Here is a 19,730-nt window from a genome sequence, read left to right as displayed (position 1 = left end):
ATTTTATTGATATTTTGAGTGATAGACAAACACAAAGTAGCAGATAATTGTGAAGTAGAAGGAAAGTGATACACGGTTTTCAAAATTTTGATTGAATAAAAATCTGAGAAGTGTGATGTGAAAAAGTATTCAGCCCCCCATATCGATACTTTGTAGAGCCGCCTTTCTCTGCAATTCCAGCTGCAAGTCTTTTGGGGTCCATCTCTACCAGCTTTGCACATCTAGAGGCAGATTTTTGCCCATTCTTCTTTGCAAAATAGCTAAAGCTCAGCCAGATTGGATGGAGAAGTCTGTGAACAGCAATTTTCATGTCTTGCCACAAATGCTCGATGGGTTTTAGGTGGGAACTGTGAGTGGGTCATTCTAACACGTGAATATTATTTGACCTAAACCATTCCACTGTAGCTCTGGCTGTATGTTTAGGGTCATTGCTGTAAGGTGAATCTCCTTTTAAGTGTTAAAGGGGTTGTCCCACGTCGCATACTCACCAGTCTTCGTTGCTATAAAATCTTCTGTCTTCCGGCTTTGTTGCGTCATTGGTGGGCGGGGTCATATATGCAAAGCCAAGCGGCGAGATGCCGCTGGCCCTGCGTGCGCGCTGATAGACCAGTCTAGCCTTCACAATGCGAATACAGACCCGACATCCGCCTCTCTCTATTACAGCGGATGCCGGGTCTGTATTCGCATTGTGAAGGCTAGACTGGTCTATGAGCGCGCACGCAGGGCCAGCGGCATCTCGCCGCTTGGCTTTGCATATGTGAATACAGACCCCGCATCCGCTGTAATAGAGAGGCGGATGCCGGGGAGTGTAGACGCTCGCTCCTGTGCACATAGCCCCTCCTCCCTCACCCCTCAGAGCAGCAGATACATCACTTGACTTATGACCAGATAAATCAAGGGATGTGTCCCAAAAAAATGAATAAAGTAAGAAAGTGGACAAACAAAGCAGTTTGTATTTAGGAAAAGTCTTACATTCACATTAGCAAACAGTATAGATAGGATCCTTGTGATGGGACAACCCCTTTAAGTATTTTGCAGCCTCCAACAGGTTTGTCCTGTATTTAGCTCCATCCATCTTCCCATCAGCTCTAACCAGCTTTCCTGTCCCTGCTGAAGAAAAACATCCCCCCCACATCATGATGCTGCCCCCGCCATGTATCACAGTGGGGGATAGTGTGTTCAGGGCATTGAGCAGTGTTACTTTTCCACCACACATAGTGCTTTGCATTTAGGCCAAAAAGTTCAACTTTGGTCTTATCTGACCAGAGCACCTTCTTCCACGTTTACTATGCCCCCTATATGGCCTGTGGCAAACTCCAATTGTTAAGTCTTTCCTTCAATGGTGGTTTTCTTCTTGCCACGCTTCCATAAAGGCAAGATTTGTAGAGTGCACAATTTAGGCTGAGGCCCCACATTGCGGAAACGCAGCTTTTGTTGTTGCTGCGTTTTTATGATTCAAAGCCAGTAGTGGGTTCAGCAGCAAGTAGAAGTATAAGAAACTTTCTAGATATTTCCCATTCCTTTTGTAGCCATTCTTGGCTTTGGCTCTAAAATCCACACCAAAATCTGCAATAAAAAACACTGTTTCCGCAACATGGGGCCTTAGCCTTATAGTTGTCCTGTGGACAGATTCTCCCACCTGAGCTGTGGATTTCTGCAGCTCCTCCAGAGTAACCACGGGCCTTTAGGTTGCGTCTTTGACCAGTGCTCTCCATACTCAATTGGTCAGTTTAGGTGGACAGCCATGTTTTGGTAGGTTTGCAGTTGTGGAATACTTTTTCCTTTCTTGGATGATGAATTGAACAATACTCCTTGGGATGGTCAAAGCTTGGGATATGTTTTTATAACCTAACCCGGCTTTAAACTTCTCCACAATTTTATCTCTGACCTGTCTGGTGAGTTCCTTGGTCTTGATGATGCCGTTTGTTCACTAGTGTTCTCTAACAAACCACTGAGGCCTTAACACAGCAGACGTATTTATACTGAGACTACATGACACACAGCTGGACTCTATTAACTAATAAAATGACTTCTGAAGGCAATTGTGTGCACTGGATTTTTATTTAGGGGTATCAGAGTACACGGGGTGAATACTTTGAATGTCACTTTTCAGATTTTTATTTGATTAATATTTTAAAAAACCTTGTATCATTTTTGTTCCACTTCAAAATAATCTGCTACTTTGTGTTGTCTATCACTTAAAGTCTGAATGAAATACATTTATGATTGCAGTTGTAAGGTGACAAAAATGGGAAAAAGTTCAAGGGGTATGAACACTTTTGCAAGCCACTGTATCATGTCTAGATGAATGCGGCCTAATTCTTAATACATTTTGAGCAGTAATCTGCATCAGTATTTGAAAGCCAGAAACAGAATTGTTGTGGATCTGAAATACAAAATATATTGGAAACATTGATACTACTTTTTATGTGCAACTATTCCGGTTTTGGAGTAGATGGAAAATACTAATCAAACACTAGCATATGAATGAGATTATTTTGCCAACGCTAGGTTTACACTAATGTTTGCTCGTCTCTGTCCAGGATTCTGCTGAAACTGCAAGGAATTTCAGTATAAAATTGTCAAAAAAACCAAGCAGACCCCATTACAATGAACCAAAGGACAGACACCCGGCGCTAGTGTGAACCTAGCGTAAAGCGACTTTCACATGTATTCGGAGACTCAGTTGCAGTGTCTGCCAAAATCGCCACTTTTTTCATCCTGAGGTTTGTTATTAAGAAAAAAAAAAAAAGGGGCACCTAATGGTTCCCATTATAGGCAGTAGGGTTTGTTGGGCTGTCCGTCCATTGTTCTGGTTCTACAACGGAATCTAGCATAACCTGACATGTAAGGTGACAAGTACACGTTTATGGGGCATGTCTGATATTCAAGCTCAGCCTCATTCATCTGAATAAAGAGGAGCAGCAATATCAGTCGCAACTCACTGACAAGAGCTGTGTAGTACCCAGGGGGAAAAAACTTTAGCCAAATGATGATGCAAAAATTTCAGGCTTTTATTAAAACCAATCAGTTTACAGGTACACAAAGTCATACAGTACTCACTATAACATACAAACATATAGGACTTAAAGCAATTAACCGTTCAGGTGCTGGGTGACCTGCAGCAGACATACGTAAAGCAAAGCTTTATTGTCATCCAGGTATTTTGTGAAAAGATATCATGTACCTAGAATTTGGAAAGGATGCTTCATTTGACACTATAGAAATGTTCCAGATAACCAATAGTTAATGTGTATGGTGGGTACCAATGTCAAAACAAAAGCTGCCACTAAAATGCCAAAAAGATGAATAAAGCTTCAATAATGAAATGTCTGCCCCATTTTGCTGAAATGCACACCCTTCGATTGACATGATCTACTTTTGTGCAATGAATGGTTGAAATTGATATGTACAATATACTGTATTCAGTCATACAATAAATACATGACCCTGCCTGAAAGGTAGATGCAACGATTGTCAAGCTGATTTGTCAGCAATATATTTAGGCAAGGTTTACTAATATGACTGACTGCAAATAAGGGGATGATGAGAACACTACAAGTTGGGCTCAGTCGGTCGTAACCACTGGTTGGTTAACACCTCGTTCACACACTGCTATACCAGAACCACCAGATGTGCAGTTGTGACTGAACGCACAAGTTCTGTGGTCTAGCCTAGGACAACACTGAATGATTGAGCCCTGCATACGACTATCATGGGTTGTCCACCAGAGTCAGAGTACCCACTATAGCTGAATGAGAGACAACCCAATATAAGGGTAAGTTCATACAGAGTTTTTTGGTTTAGAACCTGAGGCGTTCTGGACCAAAAGCCGGGTAGCCACGACTGCAAGCTAGTGCACTGCACCGGCATCCAGCTGCGCACTCCGCTCCGGATTAGGACCAATGAATGGGCCTAGTCCGAAGGAGGGTGTGTTTTCAGGCCGAATCAGCAAGGTGAATTGGTCTGAAGAATGAGCGTCTCCCTTCTTTTTTCCGGGAGCTGGAAGGAACGGCTCACAGAAAAAACTCCTGAAATCAATGGGAGCTGTCTTTTTGGTCAGGATTTTGAGGCAGATACGGCCTCAAAATCCTGACCAAAAAACTCTGTGAAGTTAGCCTAAAGAGATATGTTTTCCTTCTTGCGATAACTCTTATAACAAAGTTCTGGGCTGACCCTCCCATTGCAAACACACCCTTATAGCCTGTATCACTGTGAGGCACCGTAATCTAACACTTGTAGAAAAACACCTCTGTAATAAAAACATGCACTGGGGAACGCCACATTATAGTCAATTCTGTGTGAAATGGAGGCATGGGGACACATAGGCGCCAATTACTCTATGGGCCCCATAACAGATTCCTGCCACATAGATCCTTAATACAACCAGGTCTACAAGGCTTGAGAGCATGCCGCGATTTCTGAAGACTGCAGCACATTCTACCAATTCCCCCTAGTGAGCCCAATAAGTGACTATGGCCTCTTCTGTTTGATCCCAGGCACACAAAATATACATGTGCAGTTTTTTAGAAACAGTACCTTACACAAGGATCACCGTACACCAAATGAATCTTAGCTGCCTTTTTTTGGCCATGCCAATCAGTAAATGCCAACCTACAAGGGTTGTAGAAAACAGATCTTTCACTGCATGGATATTTGGAAAAAATAAATAGTTAAAAAAATGCAGAAATAAGATCTGAAGTCTTTCCTTTATTTCCCTGGTGTCTTACAATTTCCCATACTAGAAGTTGCGTTTACTGGCTCCAGAACCTCTAAAGATGCACATTAAGGCTAAGGCCTCACGTAGCTAAACGCAGCAAAAAAGACCCCCAAAATAAATACGCTGCGGAAAAAGACGTTGTTGGAATGAGTTTTCTACCTTTATTATACCTATACAGAAAACGCCAGCATTTCTGCAGGTATAATTGACATGCAACAATTTTAAAAAACGCAGGTGTTTTTGAAAACGCTGTTTTTCCGCTGCAGATTTTTTTCCCCACAAGGTATAGATGGGATTAACCATTCGCTTTGCAGGTAATCTAAAAATGCAGTATTTTTGCTGTGGCGTTTCTGCAACATGGTGCTTCAGTCTAAAGGGTAATGGGAAAACCTAGGGGTGGTGTAAAAGAAAAAAAAACAAAACTCACCTAGTCCCAGTCCTCTGTTCAGACTACACCCTTGAAGGAGTTTCTGACCCCAAATGGAGAGTTTTCATCATGTAATCTGTGGGGGCTCCAGTTCCCACATCCCACAAGATAATCTGTCCTTGCAGCCTCCTTGCACCGGGAGTTTGTACAGTGGACAGGTGGCAGATGCATACAAGTAATAGAAGCGATGCTGCAACCCTGTCCATTTCATAGTGGTGGTTCTAGGGAACTTCTGCAGAGTCCGCTACAGCACCTGTTCTGTGCTGGGGTCCGGTCTTACACCCCCCACAGATCACATACTGATGACTTACTTTATGGATAGATCATCAGTATAAAGAAAATCCATTTAGGAGCCGGAAAACCCCTTTAAAAAGCTTACCTGTTGTACGATAACACATACTGTAAAACAATGACAAGTGGGTTTCATATCATTATTAGAGACCTTTTATACTGATCTAAATCCTTACAGAATTACAAATAATATCACAGAGTGAGAAGGGAAAGGATATGGCATGACTACTGTAAAGCTGCTTTTTCCTTTGTCTGCCGCCATAATCACGTGAAACTAAGGGACGCCATTCCCAAAAACATCTCATTTTTTTATATGTATACTGTAGCCTGTGTTCAACCTACAACCCTACAGTGTTGATCCAGAGGAAGGCAAAAAAAACTCCAAGAGGCTTATGCCAATTATCCCATGTCAGGGGAAAAAAAACCCTTCCCAAATCCAATCTGACAATCAGTATAAAACCCTGATACGTGAAATACTGGGCCAGCTCGTGGCATGAGGTGACTAACACCTGATGTTCAATGTAAATGTACCGTTATACTTGGTAAAAAGAGGATCTCCACACATTACGGCAGTAGGAGATAGTGTGGTTTTATTTCCACCAAGGCTTAGAACCCTTTTCTGCACTTAATTCAGTGTAAATTCTGCATTATACTGAGTGATCCAAGACGGACTGGATGCTAGGGAAACAATGTCTGACAACCTACAAAGTGGGTGATCGTCTGTGTACTAAAGGAAGTAGAGAGCATCATGACAGTAGTCACGTCATACCATGTCTATCCTCGGGCAGAGATGTTGAATGGGTTTCGTAGGGATTAAAAAATAAATAATAAAATAACCTGTAATGCCACCCCGCTGTTGCCACTCTGCAAAAACTGCGAATTTACATGTGGTTTCTGCTGTGCTTTTAAGTTAACTGTTGTCAAACCAGACATTTCCTACTGTATTCAAATTTCTGAGTGCAATAATGGTGCATCTATGTCCACATAAGAGCGCCAAAGGTTTCCACTTGCGGGGATATGGGGGTACGAGGTACAAATAATAACAAAAAAATATGTAAATAACAAAAAAACAAATCAAACACAAAATTATATAATAAAAAATAAGAAAAAGGCATCAATGTGATTGCAAAGGAGCTATTCAGTCACGCATTAACCCTTTCTGCAGCAAAGACATCCAGTAAGAACCCTCTGTATACCGTAACAATGGTGCTTTTTATAATTGACCTAACACCGACAAGCATTCTCACTGGATAACGTACCTAACAGCGACAATAAGCAAAAAATTAATCATACGGAAAAAAATGTAAAAAATAAAATAAAAACACTATTGACCTATTTTATCAGTAAACTGTAAATAAAAACCTACAGCCGCCTGAGTGCACATCACATGCGGCTAAAAGCTTGCATAGACAAGGGGGAGGGGGACGTGAACCGTTGTTGGAGGGCACAGGCAGCACGCGTGCAGGCAGGAGGTTTCAAGGTGGAGGGTTGAGATGATATGGTCGAAGGCTTGTGTTCTCCTGGTCTTGCAGATCACTGGAATAAGGAAAGCTTGGAGGAGGGGGCAGGATTAACGAAGCTTTAGGTCATCGCCACTGCCCAGGCCGGAGGTGGGATCCTGTTGCCGCCGAGCCTACACCAGAGAGAAATTCTGTTTAAAGTTAAAAACAGAGAGGTAGACATATGCATGTGACAGAATAAATGATACACACAAGCAGATGAAAGAGGTCAGATACCAGACTGATCTTTATGAAGTGAAATACAATATAGACTGTCAGCCATGGTCTCAGCCATGCTCTTTATGTACCTCCCATAAATGTGAAACGCAACGAGAACTCTACGGTTTGCATACAGCCCAACTATAGCTAATAGACGTCACAACGGTATTGGTGTACAGAGCCTCAAGGGGTTCATTTTAAAGACAAGTGCAGGTCCCAGCAGTGCGACCCCCTTCTAACAGACATTTATGGTATATCGTGTGGCTATGCCATAAATGGCTTTCATGGGGAAACCCCTTTAATGCATTGGATTTTTCAGTTATCCACAACTTTGGACTGACTGTATGACCCGACAACTGACCTGTGATCTCTACTTTATCTCACACACTCTAGATACAGTGATGCATTGCTGCCACAGATTTCCCACAGCCCGCTACGTGGGACCTTAACCTTAAAGGGGTTTTCTGAGATGAAGGTATTGATGATTTGTATTGCCAGAACATGCAGAGAGAGTGGGTTCAAAACAGAAGCCTGAGCGCTTCATTTAGTGGCCAGCTTACTGCAGATGTTCCATTCCAAATGAATGGGAGTTGATCTAAAGTGTCTTATCTGTACATTACACAGAGAATGGAGACAAATCTATGTGCTGCTTTTGTTAGGGGCTGGCAGGTGTCAGATTCCCACCAATATGATATTGATGACCCATTCTAAGGATAGGACATCAATATCTTCAGCCTGTCGCCAAGTACAAAATGCTAAATGACATACATCATGTGACTGCCTCTGCGCTCCTGATCAATTTTATTTTTTAATCCATCCACCCATTCAAAAGATATAGCCCCTGGAAAGTTACATGGAAAATACCTTTTGAATGGGTGGATGGATTAAAAAATAAATTGTTCCGAAACACGCCGGAAACCACATGATGTATGGCATTTAGCATTTTGTACTTGGTGACAGGTCCGAGAGGTTGCTCAGTCACCAGCCTCACACATACATACATGTATACTGTACTTGGCTACATGCATGTCGGCAACCTATTGACTGTATGAACACAGGACTGGATATCACAAAATTGTCGATAAAAAAGTATCAGCATCTAGAATATAAAAATAAAATTTAACTTTTAATCATATAGGATAAAAAAGAAAACAGTAGCAATTCATAGGTTCAATGGTAAATGCACAGATAGCCTACGCGTCTTGGGACAGATTTTTTATCGACAATTTTGTGAGAACCCAACAGTCTTTTGTCCAGGATATTTTTTGTGCACCGCCTTTCAGAACATGGATTTTACTTCATTACGTCAGTCGGTAAGCTGTGGTTTTTTTTTTTTTTTTAGTTTTTTTTTTTTTACTTCATTACAGGACTGGATATGTTGAAACTCTACATGTTGTAAGGGGGTACAGCTCACATGGTTGGGGAACGGCAATAGGTTTAAAATCTGGAGTGTTTTATTTAAAGTCTTCAGCATAAAACACAGTGCCAAAAAAAAAAAAAAAAAAAAAAGAAACAAAAACCTAAGTCTATCTGACTCTAAGTACACATCAGGTCACTGACGGGCAAATTTACTCAATACTATTAAATATATCACCGAGGGAGTACATATAAAACATAACTTTTAATGATATATGGATAAAATAAAACTCAGGGCTCGTTCACATCTGCGCCCGGTCTCCGTTCTGCAGGTTTCCATTTCCTGCAAAAAACAGAGCAGGAGAGGGAAACCTGCAGGACTCTTTCATACCCATTCATTTGAATGGGTTTAAAGGATGTCTGGCCGTGAGCGGCAGTGAGTGTTTTACGCTCTCCGCCGCTAAACCGTTTTTTTTTTTTAAACTGGACACAGAGTTGGACATGCAGTACTCTGTGTCTGATTTTAAAAAAACGGTTTCGTGGCGGAGAGCATAAAACGCTCACCACCGCTCACGGCTGGAACCGGTCTGTGGTTTCCGTCATCTTGCATGCAGAAGACGGAAACCACAGAACGGAGTGCCGAACGCTAGTGTGAACCCAGCGTCAGTGTACTATTAAAAATGAGAGAATCTTACAAAATGGTGCCAATATGATGAATTCAGAGCACCAACAATAATAATCTCCCATATACAATGTTTTCCTATTTGTAAGATCTCAGGTGGCAGAGATCTTAGCATATATGAATATCACCTAGATGTCTGGTGATATCATTACGTGTAGGTAGTGGATAGATATTGGATAGGCATTGTTCATATAGCCATGAGTGCACAATGTCTATGTATATCGCATGCTAGCAGTCCCCTATCTATGCCGATGATGTGAATCGTAGCATAGCATTAATACTCAGTATTAACATCCACTTTGTAAGCCAACTCGGCACAAACGTATAACTGCCTCTGGCAAAAGTAGATGCAACAGCGTATATGTAAAAAATCTCTCCAGCAGTCTGGTCTGGGCGTAATTAACCTGTCAGTGTGCATCAGCTGATACGATGCACACAAGACACAAGCCTACATAGGAGATTTTAGTAAGATTATAGCGGACCTGATAGAGATAGAGCATCAGCGGTCAAGTGTCATCTCAATGGCTAGACAAATGTCACCTCCATAGCTAAACTAAACCTTTCACCCACACATATACATTATGCTATCTTCCTCAACGCGTTTCACTATGATTTCTCATAGTTCATTAGGAGGTATGATAAGGAAAACCTGATAGATTGCCGTGAAAACTACACTTCCTGCGCCCTTGGATGGTAGGACGCAGTACTGAGTATTCTGCCGATGCACGCGCTGCTCAGCTGAGCTTATGAGGATGTAGCCACGCCCATAGTACAACCCCTAACGTGATATGGAGCACACCCCTTGTTGGTGTCACGTGGTGCACATGGGGCATGGTCATGTTTTTCTTTCTTCATACGGAACCAACCAGGCTGGCGAACCTCGCTAGCAGAAAAAGGAATCCATTGAAGTCAATGGGAGGCTTTTTTTTCAGTGCTGAAATTCCACACCAAATTCAGCACCATTTTCTTCAGTGTGAATGCACCCTAAGGCTAAGACTCCACGGGCCGGAACCGCCACGCTAAAGCGCTGTGGGAACAACCGCGGCGTGAACGCATTGCAGTTCTTCCCGCAGCGCTTTGAACAGATTGTTCACACAGTTTTCCTCCACAGACTTTCTGTTACAATTATATCTATGGGAAAGCCGCCGCCGGTGTTTCCGTAGATATAATTGACATGCTGCGTGTCCGCGCTGCAATTTTTTCCGCAAACTGGGCATGGGATGAAAATGTACTGTACAACGCCGCAAATTTTCCCCGCGGCATTTCCAGCCCATGGGGCCCCGGCCTAACACTGTCAGCCCTCCTTTTACCAGGCTTCCTTCCCCAGTAATTTTTTTTTCTTTGTAGAATGTCTTTTTGGAATATGGGATGGAAATCATACAGACTCCTTGCAGATTTTTATTTTGCCCTTGGCGGGATTTGAACACCAGGACCCAGCGCTGCAAGGCTGCAGTGCTAACCACTGAGCCACCGTGTGGCCCCTTCCCTTCCCCAGTAATGTCCATGAGGAAGCCTCACCTGTGACAAAAAAAAGACCCCTAATGGAGTAGGGGTTTGGACTGGAAGACTCCCACTACCAATCCGCCCTCCAGTCCAGAAAAGCAGCCCATAATATGGTAAACAAAAGAGCCCTAGCAGACTATGTTCTGCTGAAGCAGCACTTCTCCTTCTGGGTTTCCTTCACCTCGTCTGGCTGAGGAAATCAGGCAGGATATACACCCCATCTACCACACTGTTTTAAATCTTCTTTCCCCTGATTTCTGCATTAGGGATACAGTTGCAAGGTCTCTATTCATAGAGAATTGCTGAGCAAATGGATATTGTTAAAAAAAACAACAAAAAAAAAAAAAAAACAAATAACAAGGCAACAACCAGCAACTCTGCAATAAAGATTTAAGACATCACTGCAAAGGATAAAGGAGCTGCTCCCCCATAGAGAACACAGAGACTGTTTATTACCATCCTTCTCTTCCTTCCTGAGCACTCTGTATACACATAAGAAAGCCACCAAGATGCTTCCCCCTTGATCAGCAGGTAAGTTGCAGAAGATCCTGCAGCTCTAGTGTCTTGGGAAACTCTACCAATATATCAGCCCCAGTTACAGTGAAATCAGCAATAAAAAAAAAAATGATCAGAATTTAAAAAAAAAAAAAAAAAAAAAAAAAAAGGAAAAAGCACTACAATGAATAAAATGTAATCTCTCTCTCCCCCCCCCCCCCAAAAAAAAAAAAAATGACATGCTCTAACTAACACCACAGCTTCTACCTCTAGCCTGGTGATACAAAGCTGTATATTCTGTATATAGACGAGATAGCTATATGATGAGGAATTTTCTGTCGCAGTTTTTACTCGCTGATTAATCTCAGATGAATGGAGATAAATCGGGAGAGCATCTCGCAATGTAGGTCTTGTGGCTGAATCAGAAACCACAGCAAGGGTCTATTCACACGGAGGAAAATGGTGAGGAATTTGGTGTGGAATTTCAGTGCTGAAAAAAAGCCTCCCATTTACTTCAATGGGTTCCTTTTTCTGCTAGAAGATTATTAAGTGGATGACTCCGTCTTTCAACCTTTACATTGCAAAGGCTAAAATTTGAGGGTAAACACAAGCAATAATTGACATTATACATGTTGTTGAAAACTTGAAGCATAGGACACTTCACGCTGCTGTTTGTTTCCTGCAATGTGTGGATGGGATCCTGCATTTCTACATATAGCCAGCAGAGGGAGCTGTAATCTCATGGTCACCAAGTTCTCTAATGTGTGCATTACAGCAATCTGAAATCACAAGTTGACACACTGTGGTAAGGAAAGGGGCTGAGCCTGCAGACCTGCGGTAGAGGGAAAAAAATGGGCGGCTGACACTGCAATATCTTTTAGAGGAAGGCTGAAGACATTTGGTGAGTATAAAAAGCGGGGGCAGTGGGTTTCAATGACAGAATAAAGAACAGCCTCAAACAGTGAAGAGTTTTCAGCTCATAAAATTATAAGATGCCTTCATGTACACCTTATAAGAAGCCATCATGTACACCTTATAAGAAGCCGTCATGTACACCTAATAAGAAGCCATCATGTACACCTTATAAGATGCAGTCATGCACACCTTATAAGAAGCCATCATGTACACCTTATAAGACGCAGTCATGTACACCTTATAAGAAGCAGTCATGTACACCTTATAAGAAGCCGTCATGTACACCTTATAAGAAGCCATCATGTACACCTTATAAGAAGCCGTCATGTACACCTAATAAGAAGCCATCATGTACACCTTATAAGATGCAGTCATGTACACCTTATAAGAAGCCATCATGTACACCTTATAAGACGCAGTCATGTACACCTTATAAGACGCAGTCATGTACACCTTTGAAGAGCAGGTTATATAAATAATCTACTTTTTAAAAAAAGTAAATTAAATAACTTTGTAAATACATTACTTGTCTTTGACTGAAGTAGTATTAAGGTTTGTATTCTACTCCAGAGCTGCATTCACAATAGTGCAAGTTTCTTGAAGTGCATAGTTAACCCTTTCATTCAAAAAGATGTTGTCTCTTGAGGCTGATGCAAAGGACATGCAGGAGGAAAAATTGCTGAAGCAATAGTTCCTCCGACACGTACTTTAATTTTTTTTTGACAGCAGCACACCCCCTATTTAAAACAGGGTGATGTGCTGCCAGTGCGTGTCATTTTTTGCCCTATTGTAAGATATGAATGAAGTATTCAGCTGCACTACTAGAGAGGCCGAGTATCAGGAATGAGTTCCAAAAAAATTCCCTGCAAAATCATCTTGTCAAATGAGGATTTCCACTGTATTATAGATCACCTAAGTGGTTAAAGTCGTTTCATATGAAATGACCCATAAGCTAAGGTGTCGTGGCGTCCTACAGCAAAAAAAGGACTGCGGGAAAAACAACAGCAGCAACACATCATGGTTCTTCCCGCTGAGCTTTTGACAAAAAGTTTGCAATTTTCCTCTGCAGACTTTCTGCTTCAATTATACCTATAGGGAAACTGCCGGCGTTTCCTTAAGTGAAATTGACCTTCTGCAATTTCCACAACCGCAACAGTTTTGGAAATCGCCACATGTACGCAGTGTGTATCTTGGCGCAAAATGGGGATGGTATTTGCTTTGGGATACACTTTGCTGTGACTATAAAACGCTTCATTTTTTTTCCACGGTGTTTCCGCCATGTGGGGCCCCGGCCTCAAAGGGGTTTTTCAGGTGTAGGATATTCATGATCTATTCTTAGGATAGGTTATCAATATTCGATTGGTGGGGATGGACACTCACTATTCCCAAAAATTATCTAATTCAGATAACCAAAGGCCCTTGAACTATAACATGGATGGAGCTGAAAGCAGACCACTTTATCCACTGTGTAATGCCACGTTATTTCACCGCAGCGCCTATTCACTACAATGGAAACTGAACTGCAGCAATAACAAACAGCAATTATACTGTGGATTAAACAGTGTACACTGTATAGTCCCAGTACCGGTGGCTCCCAAGATCTGCTGGCCAGTGGGGGATGCCTGGTGTTAGACCCCAATCTAATACTAATGACCTATCCCAGGTTCATTGATATCAAATACCTGAAAATCCCTTTAAGGCTAAGGCCCCACTGGGCAGAAACCGTGGCGTGAACGCATTGCAGTTCTTACCACAATGCTTTCAACAGAAAGCTCATGGAGTTTTCCTCCGCGGACTTTCTGTTACAATTATATCTATAGGAAAGCCGCTGGCATTTCCGTAGATATAATTGACATGCTGCGATTTTCAAAACCGAAACAGTTTTGGAAATCGCAGCGTGTCCGCACTGCGATTATTTCCGCAAAGTGGGCATGGGATTCGCATGAATCCCATCAATTTTGCAAGTACTGTATGGCCAAATCGCGGCAGTTCCAGCCAGTGGGGCCCCATCCTAAAATGGATGTCCAGGCAAAGATGAAGAAAAAAAAAAAAATCATACCTTTCTCCAATACTCTGGTGCCTCCCAGCGCCGTCCTGTCCTTCAGGGTCCATTGTTATCTTCCTGTGGAAGTTCCCTCCACATATGACAGGTGAGGCCAATGAGCAGCTTAAGTGGAAAAGATCCGGGACGTCACAGCCGGCGAGCAGTTTCACTTTGAGAAAACACTGAAGCAGCAGGACTGGACCATGCTGGGAGAACACCAGAGCACCGGGGATAGGAGTATGATTTTTTTTTTTTTCACCTCCCCTGGGCTACTTAAACTATAAAAATTTTGCCTGAACAACCTCTTTAGGGATATACTTGTCAACATACATGGAAACTGTAAAACAACGAATGCAAGTCTGAAGTAAAATGCCAATTCTACGTCAGACTCATTACAGATTAAGTCTCTATTCACACTATCAAGCCTAGTGCTGTCTGACATATGTGAAGAAAAGAAGAAAATGTTCTACTTTTCAGAAATATAGCTCTATTTTCACAGACAGGACTTTTTAGTTGAAAGTCAATGGGCTCGTAAAAAAAAGCAGATGCAATATGGGGTCGGTCATAGAAAACGTCGAAAAACCAGCATGGATATAGCCTAAGCCTTGGTTTACATAAGAGGTTCCAAGACAGAGATCCAGAGAGGAGTATATTTTAAGCAATTAAACCCCAATATACTTCCACAGTATCCCCCTCATCCACAAGGCTCTCTATAATGCTGCACCTCCTTAGATTTCCTCCCTCATCTCTGTCTACCGCCCAACCCGTGTTCTCTATTCACTCAATGACCTAACACTTACATCCTCTATTATCAGAACCTCCCACGCTCTTATACAAGACTTCTCCCGAGCTGCACCACTTCTCTGGAATGCTCTATCCCGGACAATCAGATTAACTCCCAATGTCTACAGTTTGAAACGCAAACTAAAGACGCATCTTTTCAGACAGGCCTATCACAATTTCTAATGTAAACCCATCTGTACTGTAATTAGAATCCCTAAATTGAACCCTCCTCTGTTCCAGCTCCCACATTACCCAACAGGATATGATGCCGTTTCAGACTAACTTTATATGTCCAGGCACCATCTGCACGTTAAAGGACACGACTGGTGACGGCTCATACAGTTTCATGTTTGTGTAATGACAGTCACCTCTATTACTAAAATGTCTGACCACTGTATAAGTAATGCTACCTCCGATGCCGCCCCTGCTACCTCTTGTGTCACCCCCTCTACCTCATAGATTGTAAGCTCTTGCGAGCAGGGCCCTCAGTCCCATTGTGTGAAGCGACTACTTCTTTGTAATGTATCTTTTTGTCTGTACTTGAACCCTACAAATTGTACAGTGCTGCGGAATATGTTGGCGCTATATAGATAAAATGTATTATTATTATAGGGCCTTGTTGGTGTCTGTCATTAAACATATCTGTCTTTAGAATTCATTCAATTTTTCTGCTCTTATGATGGAACAGATAAACGAGCTAAGATTGGAATACAGCCTAAATAATAGATGTATGTACAAACTAACAAGATGGTGTTCAAATGATATAAAGCTAGTTCTTGTTTCTGCAAAACACTGCAAAGCCAATACTAAATTGTACGTTCCAGGTCCCTAGACTGTGAGGATGATGTTATCAAAGGTTCTGGAAGATGCACCAACTGCTGCTGCTAACAATGTGGAAGTTAATGGGGCATGGTGACCTTAATGGAGGGGAACTATAGGCAGAGAGGAGATATATGGAGCAGATTATGTGAGAGACAGTAGATGCAGGGAGGCACTATAACAGAAGAAAGAGGACAGAAGAACAGGGGGGGGGGGTGTGGAACTCTGATGAACCTGAGGTCACATGGTAGTTCTTAAGAGTATTTGAAGGGAGGAAAGGGAGACCTCTTATTTGTACAGCAGTCAAAGGTAGAAAAAAAAAACAGGTCACACTGTGATAAATATGACTTAAAGGGATTGGCCACTTTCAGACCAGTATTGACAAACAAATGTACAATAAAAAGATATACAATTTTCCAATATACTTTCTGTATCAATTCCGCACGGTTTTCCAGATTTCGGCTTGCTGTCATTCATTCTGTTACTTCTGGAGGATAAAACTCTGACCATGGTCATGTGATGTATACACAGGTGCTGCTCGTTACAGTCACAGCACAATAATCAGAAATCGGCCTGGTAATCAGCTGTGCACCTGTGTGCGCATCACATGACCATGGACTGTAAATCACATGACCATGGACTGTAAATCACATGACCATGGACTGTAAATCACATGACCATGGTCAGAGTTTTATCCTCTAGAAGTAACAGAATGAATGACAGAAGACAGAGATCTAGAAAACCGTGAGGAAGTGATACAGAAAGTGTATTGGAAAATTGTATATCTTTTTATTGTACATTTGTTTGTCAATATTGGTCTGAAAGTGGCCCACCCCTTAAATGAAGAAGGTGAAAAGAAGGATAAGGAAAGAGAATGAGTAGACAACTATTATTACTGGGGGATGGTCTTTCAGACAATTAGTAAAAAAAACAAACAAAAAAAAAAAACAACCCACTGCCGTGTGTCTTTAAAGGGCTAGTTCACACAGAGTAAATTGGTCTGGATTTTGACGTGGGAAGCCGTGTCAGAATCAGGACCAAAATGCGCCTGCCGCAGCTAGCTGCAACTGTCGCAGCTCCCAACAGTCGTGGCTTTCCGCTCAAGATTAGGCCCAAATGAATGGGCCTAGTCGGGAGGGAGGTGTCGCGAGGCGGACGTCTGCGGCTGAATCAGCCACGGAATCTGCCTGAAGACAGGGCAGCTCGCTTCTTTTGTCCGCCCGTGGAAGAAGGAAATGACCAGCTCCCACTGATTTCAATGGAAGCTGGATTCTGATGCGGATTCTGCGTCAAAATCCAGCCCATTTGACTCCTTGTGAACTAGCCCTTAGACAATGAAGACGCTGATCTTATTTGTGCTTCTGTATATCTGACTAGTCAGCCTGGAACTTAGGACATTACAGTTTTGATTGGTCTTAGCTAACCTTTTTTGCAGGGATGCTTGGGAATTTATGATTCACCATAAGCTATGGGTTACCACACTTGTTAACCTGCCTACAACCCCCCCCCCCCCAAAAAAAAACAACAACAACCCAAAACTTTTGTATAGATGGAAAAATAATGAAGCATTCGATAGTATACTACCTGTGCAATTTTTAATAAGGGAATGATTTTTTTTTTTATTTTTCTTCCAACATTGCATACATTCACAGTTGGTAAAGCTGAAGCAGCTATTGGTTTATATCGTCAAGTCTCAATTGGATATGTCTATAATGCATTTTATTAGAAAAAAATGGCCCGCCCGTGAAATTGGCACCCACTGTTCATGCACACAAGAAGTAGTTATTATTTCTAAGGGGTACTGACCAGTTAAGGGCAGCGTGGTCGTAAAACTCTCACCTCCATTTCCTCCCGGTGAGAGCGATCCCTGTCCTCAAACTCTCTGGTTCTTCTGCGAGCTTCCTCAAAGGCCTGTTGCGCTAGTGCATCCTCATGCTGAGAGCAAATAAGAACAAAATTCAGTATGCAAACTTCTTAAGGATCAGACCCATGTGCTGTTTTTCCTCCCTGAATGGCTGCTTCTGAAAATATTAAGTAATGGTGGCTTCTCATCCAGCTCCCAGCATAATGACTGTGCACTTTATGTCTATTATTAAATCCAGCCCATATGTAGTTATAAAATGCAGCAGCAGGTCACGACTGAGTGCCCTGTACAAACCTGTGCTCTGTCTTCATCGAATTCTAAGCAGCCCATCCCGTCCAATCGCTGGAGGTCTATCCATCCTCTCCACATGACACAAACCCCATTCAGTATCATTGGAGCCTTTAAGTGGACCTGCAACAGAACCAAAGATTGACATTAGATGGTAATATAGGAACACGTCAAATGAGTTGTACGGGATCTAGGCATTTTACCCCAATTCAAGATACCATATGATGTGAAGCTACCTCTCCATCAAAGTGGTTTACGGGTGAATGCCACTGTACATTAGTTAATGCAGGACGTGGAATAAAGAAAAAAAAAATACATTTTAAGCCAGGTTCACAACTGTGTTTAAAAAAGTGGTCACCTGCGGAAATCCATGGACTCCATAGACTATAACCCCGTTGTTCCCACTTGAAAAGGAGATCCCCATACGGAGAGCCAACGCTGGTGTGAACCCAGCCATAGTCATATTGGTTCTTTGAAAGTAGGCTGACAAAACCATGCAACCATTACAACACTTCCAAGGGTTGTCAGTCACTTTCCTGGAGTCTTGAATGTCCAGAAGTAAGGAGATTGCATAGATCAGACTGGACACCAATGGCTGAAGGAGGCTTTTATTCTCAGGGTCAGGGGCTCTAGGCCATAGTTAGGACTAGGTATAGATATTCAGCAGCCATGATGTTTCCTGCGTGATCACACACCTCCATCAAATCCACTATAGACTATGCGTATGTCACTGCACAAGGGGGACTCCTATATTAATTTACTCATAAGACACATAACATCTATCTACAGCCAAGACCACAGCCTTATCACAGGAAATATTTTTTAGCTTCCTTCATCTTGAGAAACAATGGCAGCCATTTTGTTGCTTATCTCCCAGCTTTCCACAGATCCTAATATTACTCGCCCTCACTATACAGTTACATCTATCCCTTGGTTTTGCCTGTCTTTATCCAGCTTCTACTGCTGCACCCTAATGTCCATGAAACAGAAAGATCACGATGAATAGTATCCCTTTTTCCTTTCGGAGAGAGACAGGACTGACTGTTCTAGCAGTCTGAATGAAGTGAATACAGGAGTGAGATCCCGGCAATCGTATACGTATCTCCTCTCCTGTGGATGGCAGGTAAATGTCAGTATTATTAAAGGGGTTCTCCAGGATTAGAAACATATGGTTGATTTCTTTTAGAAACAGTGCCACTCCTATTCATGGGTTGTGTGTGGTATTGCAGCTCAGCTTCCATTGCTCACATGAAGCAGAGCTGAATTATCAGACGTAACCCTTGAACAGGTGTGGCCGAGTTTGTGGCAGAAGGCAGCAGCCATGCTTCTATAATCCTGTACAACTGCTTTAAGAGCTGGCTACACACACACACACACACACACAATTGTGCACACAGTAGACCTGGCTTTCTCAAAAAAACAAAACCATTTTAATGTGGGCCACATGCCAAAGACTGCAGATTAGTGAGGAATTCAGCGGGTGCAAGACTACAGGGAAACTTGAGCTTGACTTGGACGAGGGCCGAGGAGAAAAGGTTCATCGATTAACTGCGTAACTGCTGCACAGATGTGACTTCCATCATTTGTGCCCGTCACCATAAAATATTGTACCTTGTAATAATAAATGGTATTATTAATCCTTAGGGACAAGGAAATCCATCCAGCACTCAGGTGAGTGTAAGACATTCAGTATTGAGGCAATATTCAGGCTGCCCTTGTGCAATGTGGATTTTCATGTGTATTTAAAAACAACAAAAACATATCTAGGCAATGATAATGGATTTCATTAATCCGTTATCACTGACTAAGAAGCAAAACACACGTG

General features: G+C 42.2%; 1 protein-coding gene across 3 annotated transcripts in view; it reads right to left on the bottom strand.

The window, feature by feature from the left end:
* Positions 1–3,008: 3,008 nt before the first annotated feature.
* CBFB (core-binding factor subunit beta) overlaps positions 3,009–19,730 on the bottom strand; it is a 31,204-nt gene continuing 14,482 nt past the window's right edge. The window contains exons 4-7 of one of the 3 annotated variants that reach the window (XM_075281903.1): positions 17,912–18,028; positions 17,560–17,688; positions 4,251–7,071; positions 3,009–3,600 (exon numbers count right to left, since the gene is read on the bottom strand). In XM_075281903.1, coding sequence (XP_075138004.1) covers positions 17,563–17,688; positions 17,912–18,028 — 243 coding nt within the window. In that variant the 3' untranslated portion in view covers positions 3,009–3,600; positions 4,251–7,071; positions 17,560–17,562. Of the gene's footprint in view, positions 3,601–4,250; positions 7,090–17,559; positions 17,689–17,911; positions 18,029–19,730 lie in introns of all 3 variants that reach the window. The other 2 variants (XM_075281904.1, XM_075281902.1) reach the window with 2 other exon arrangements.

The sequence above is a fragment of the Leptodactylus fuscus genome, chromosome 7 (assembly GCF_031893055.1).
Source record: "Leptodactylus fuscus isolate aLepFus1 chromosome 7, aLepFus1.hap2, whole genome shotgun sequence".
In the NCBI taxonomy this organism is placed as follows: domain Eukaryota; kingdom Metazoa; phylum Chordata; class Amphibia; order Anura; family Leptodactylidae; genus Leptodactylus; species Leptodactylus fuscus.
This window is presented reverse-complemented; position numbering and strand designations above follow the sequence as displayed.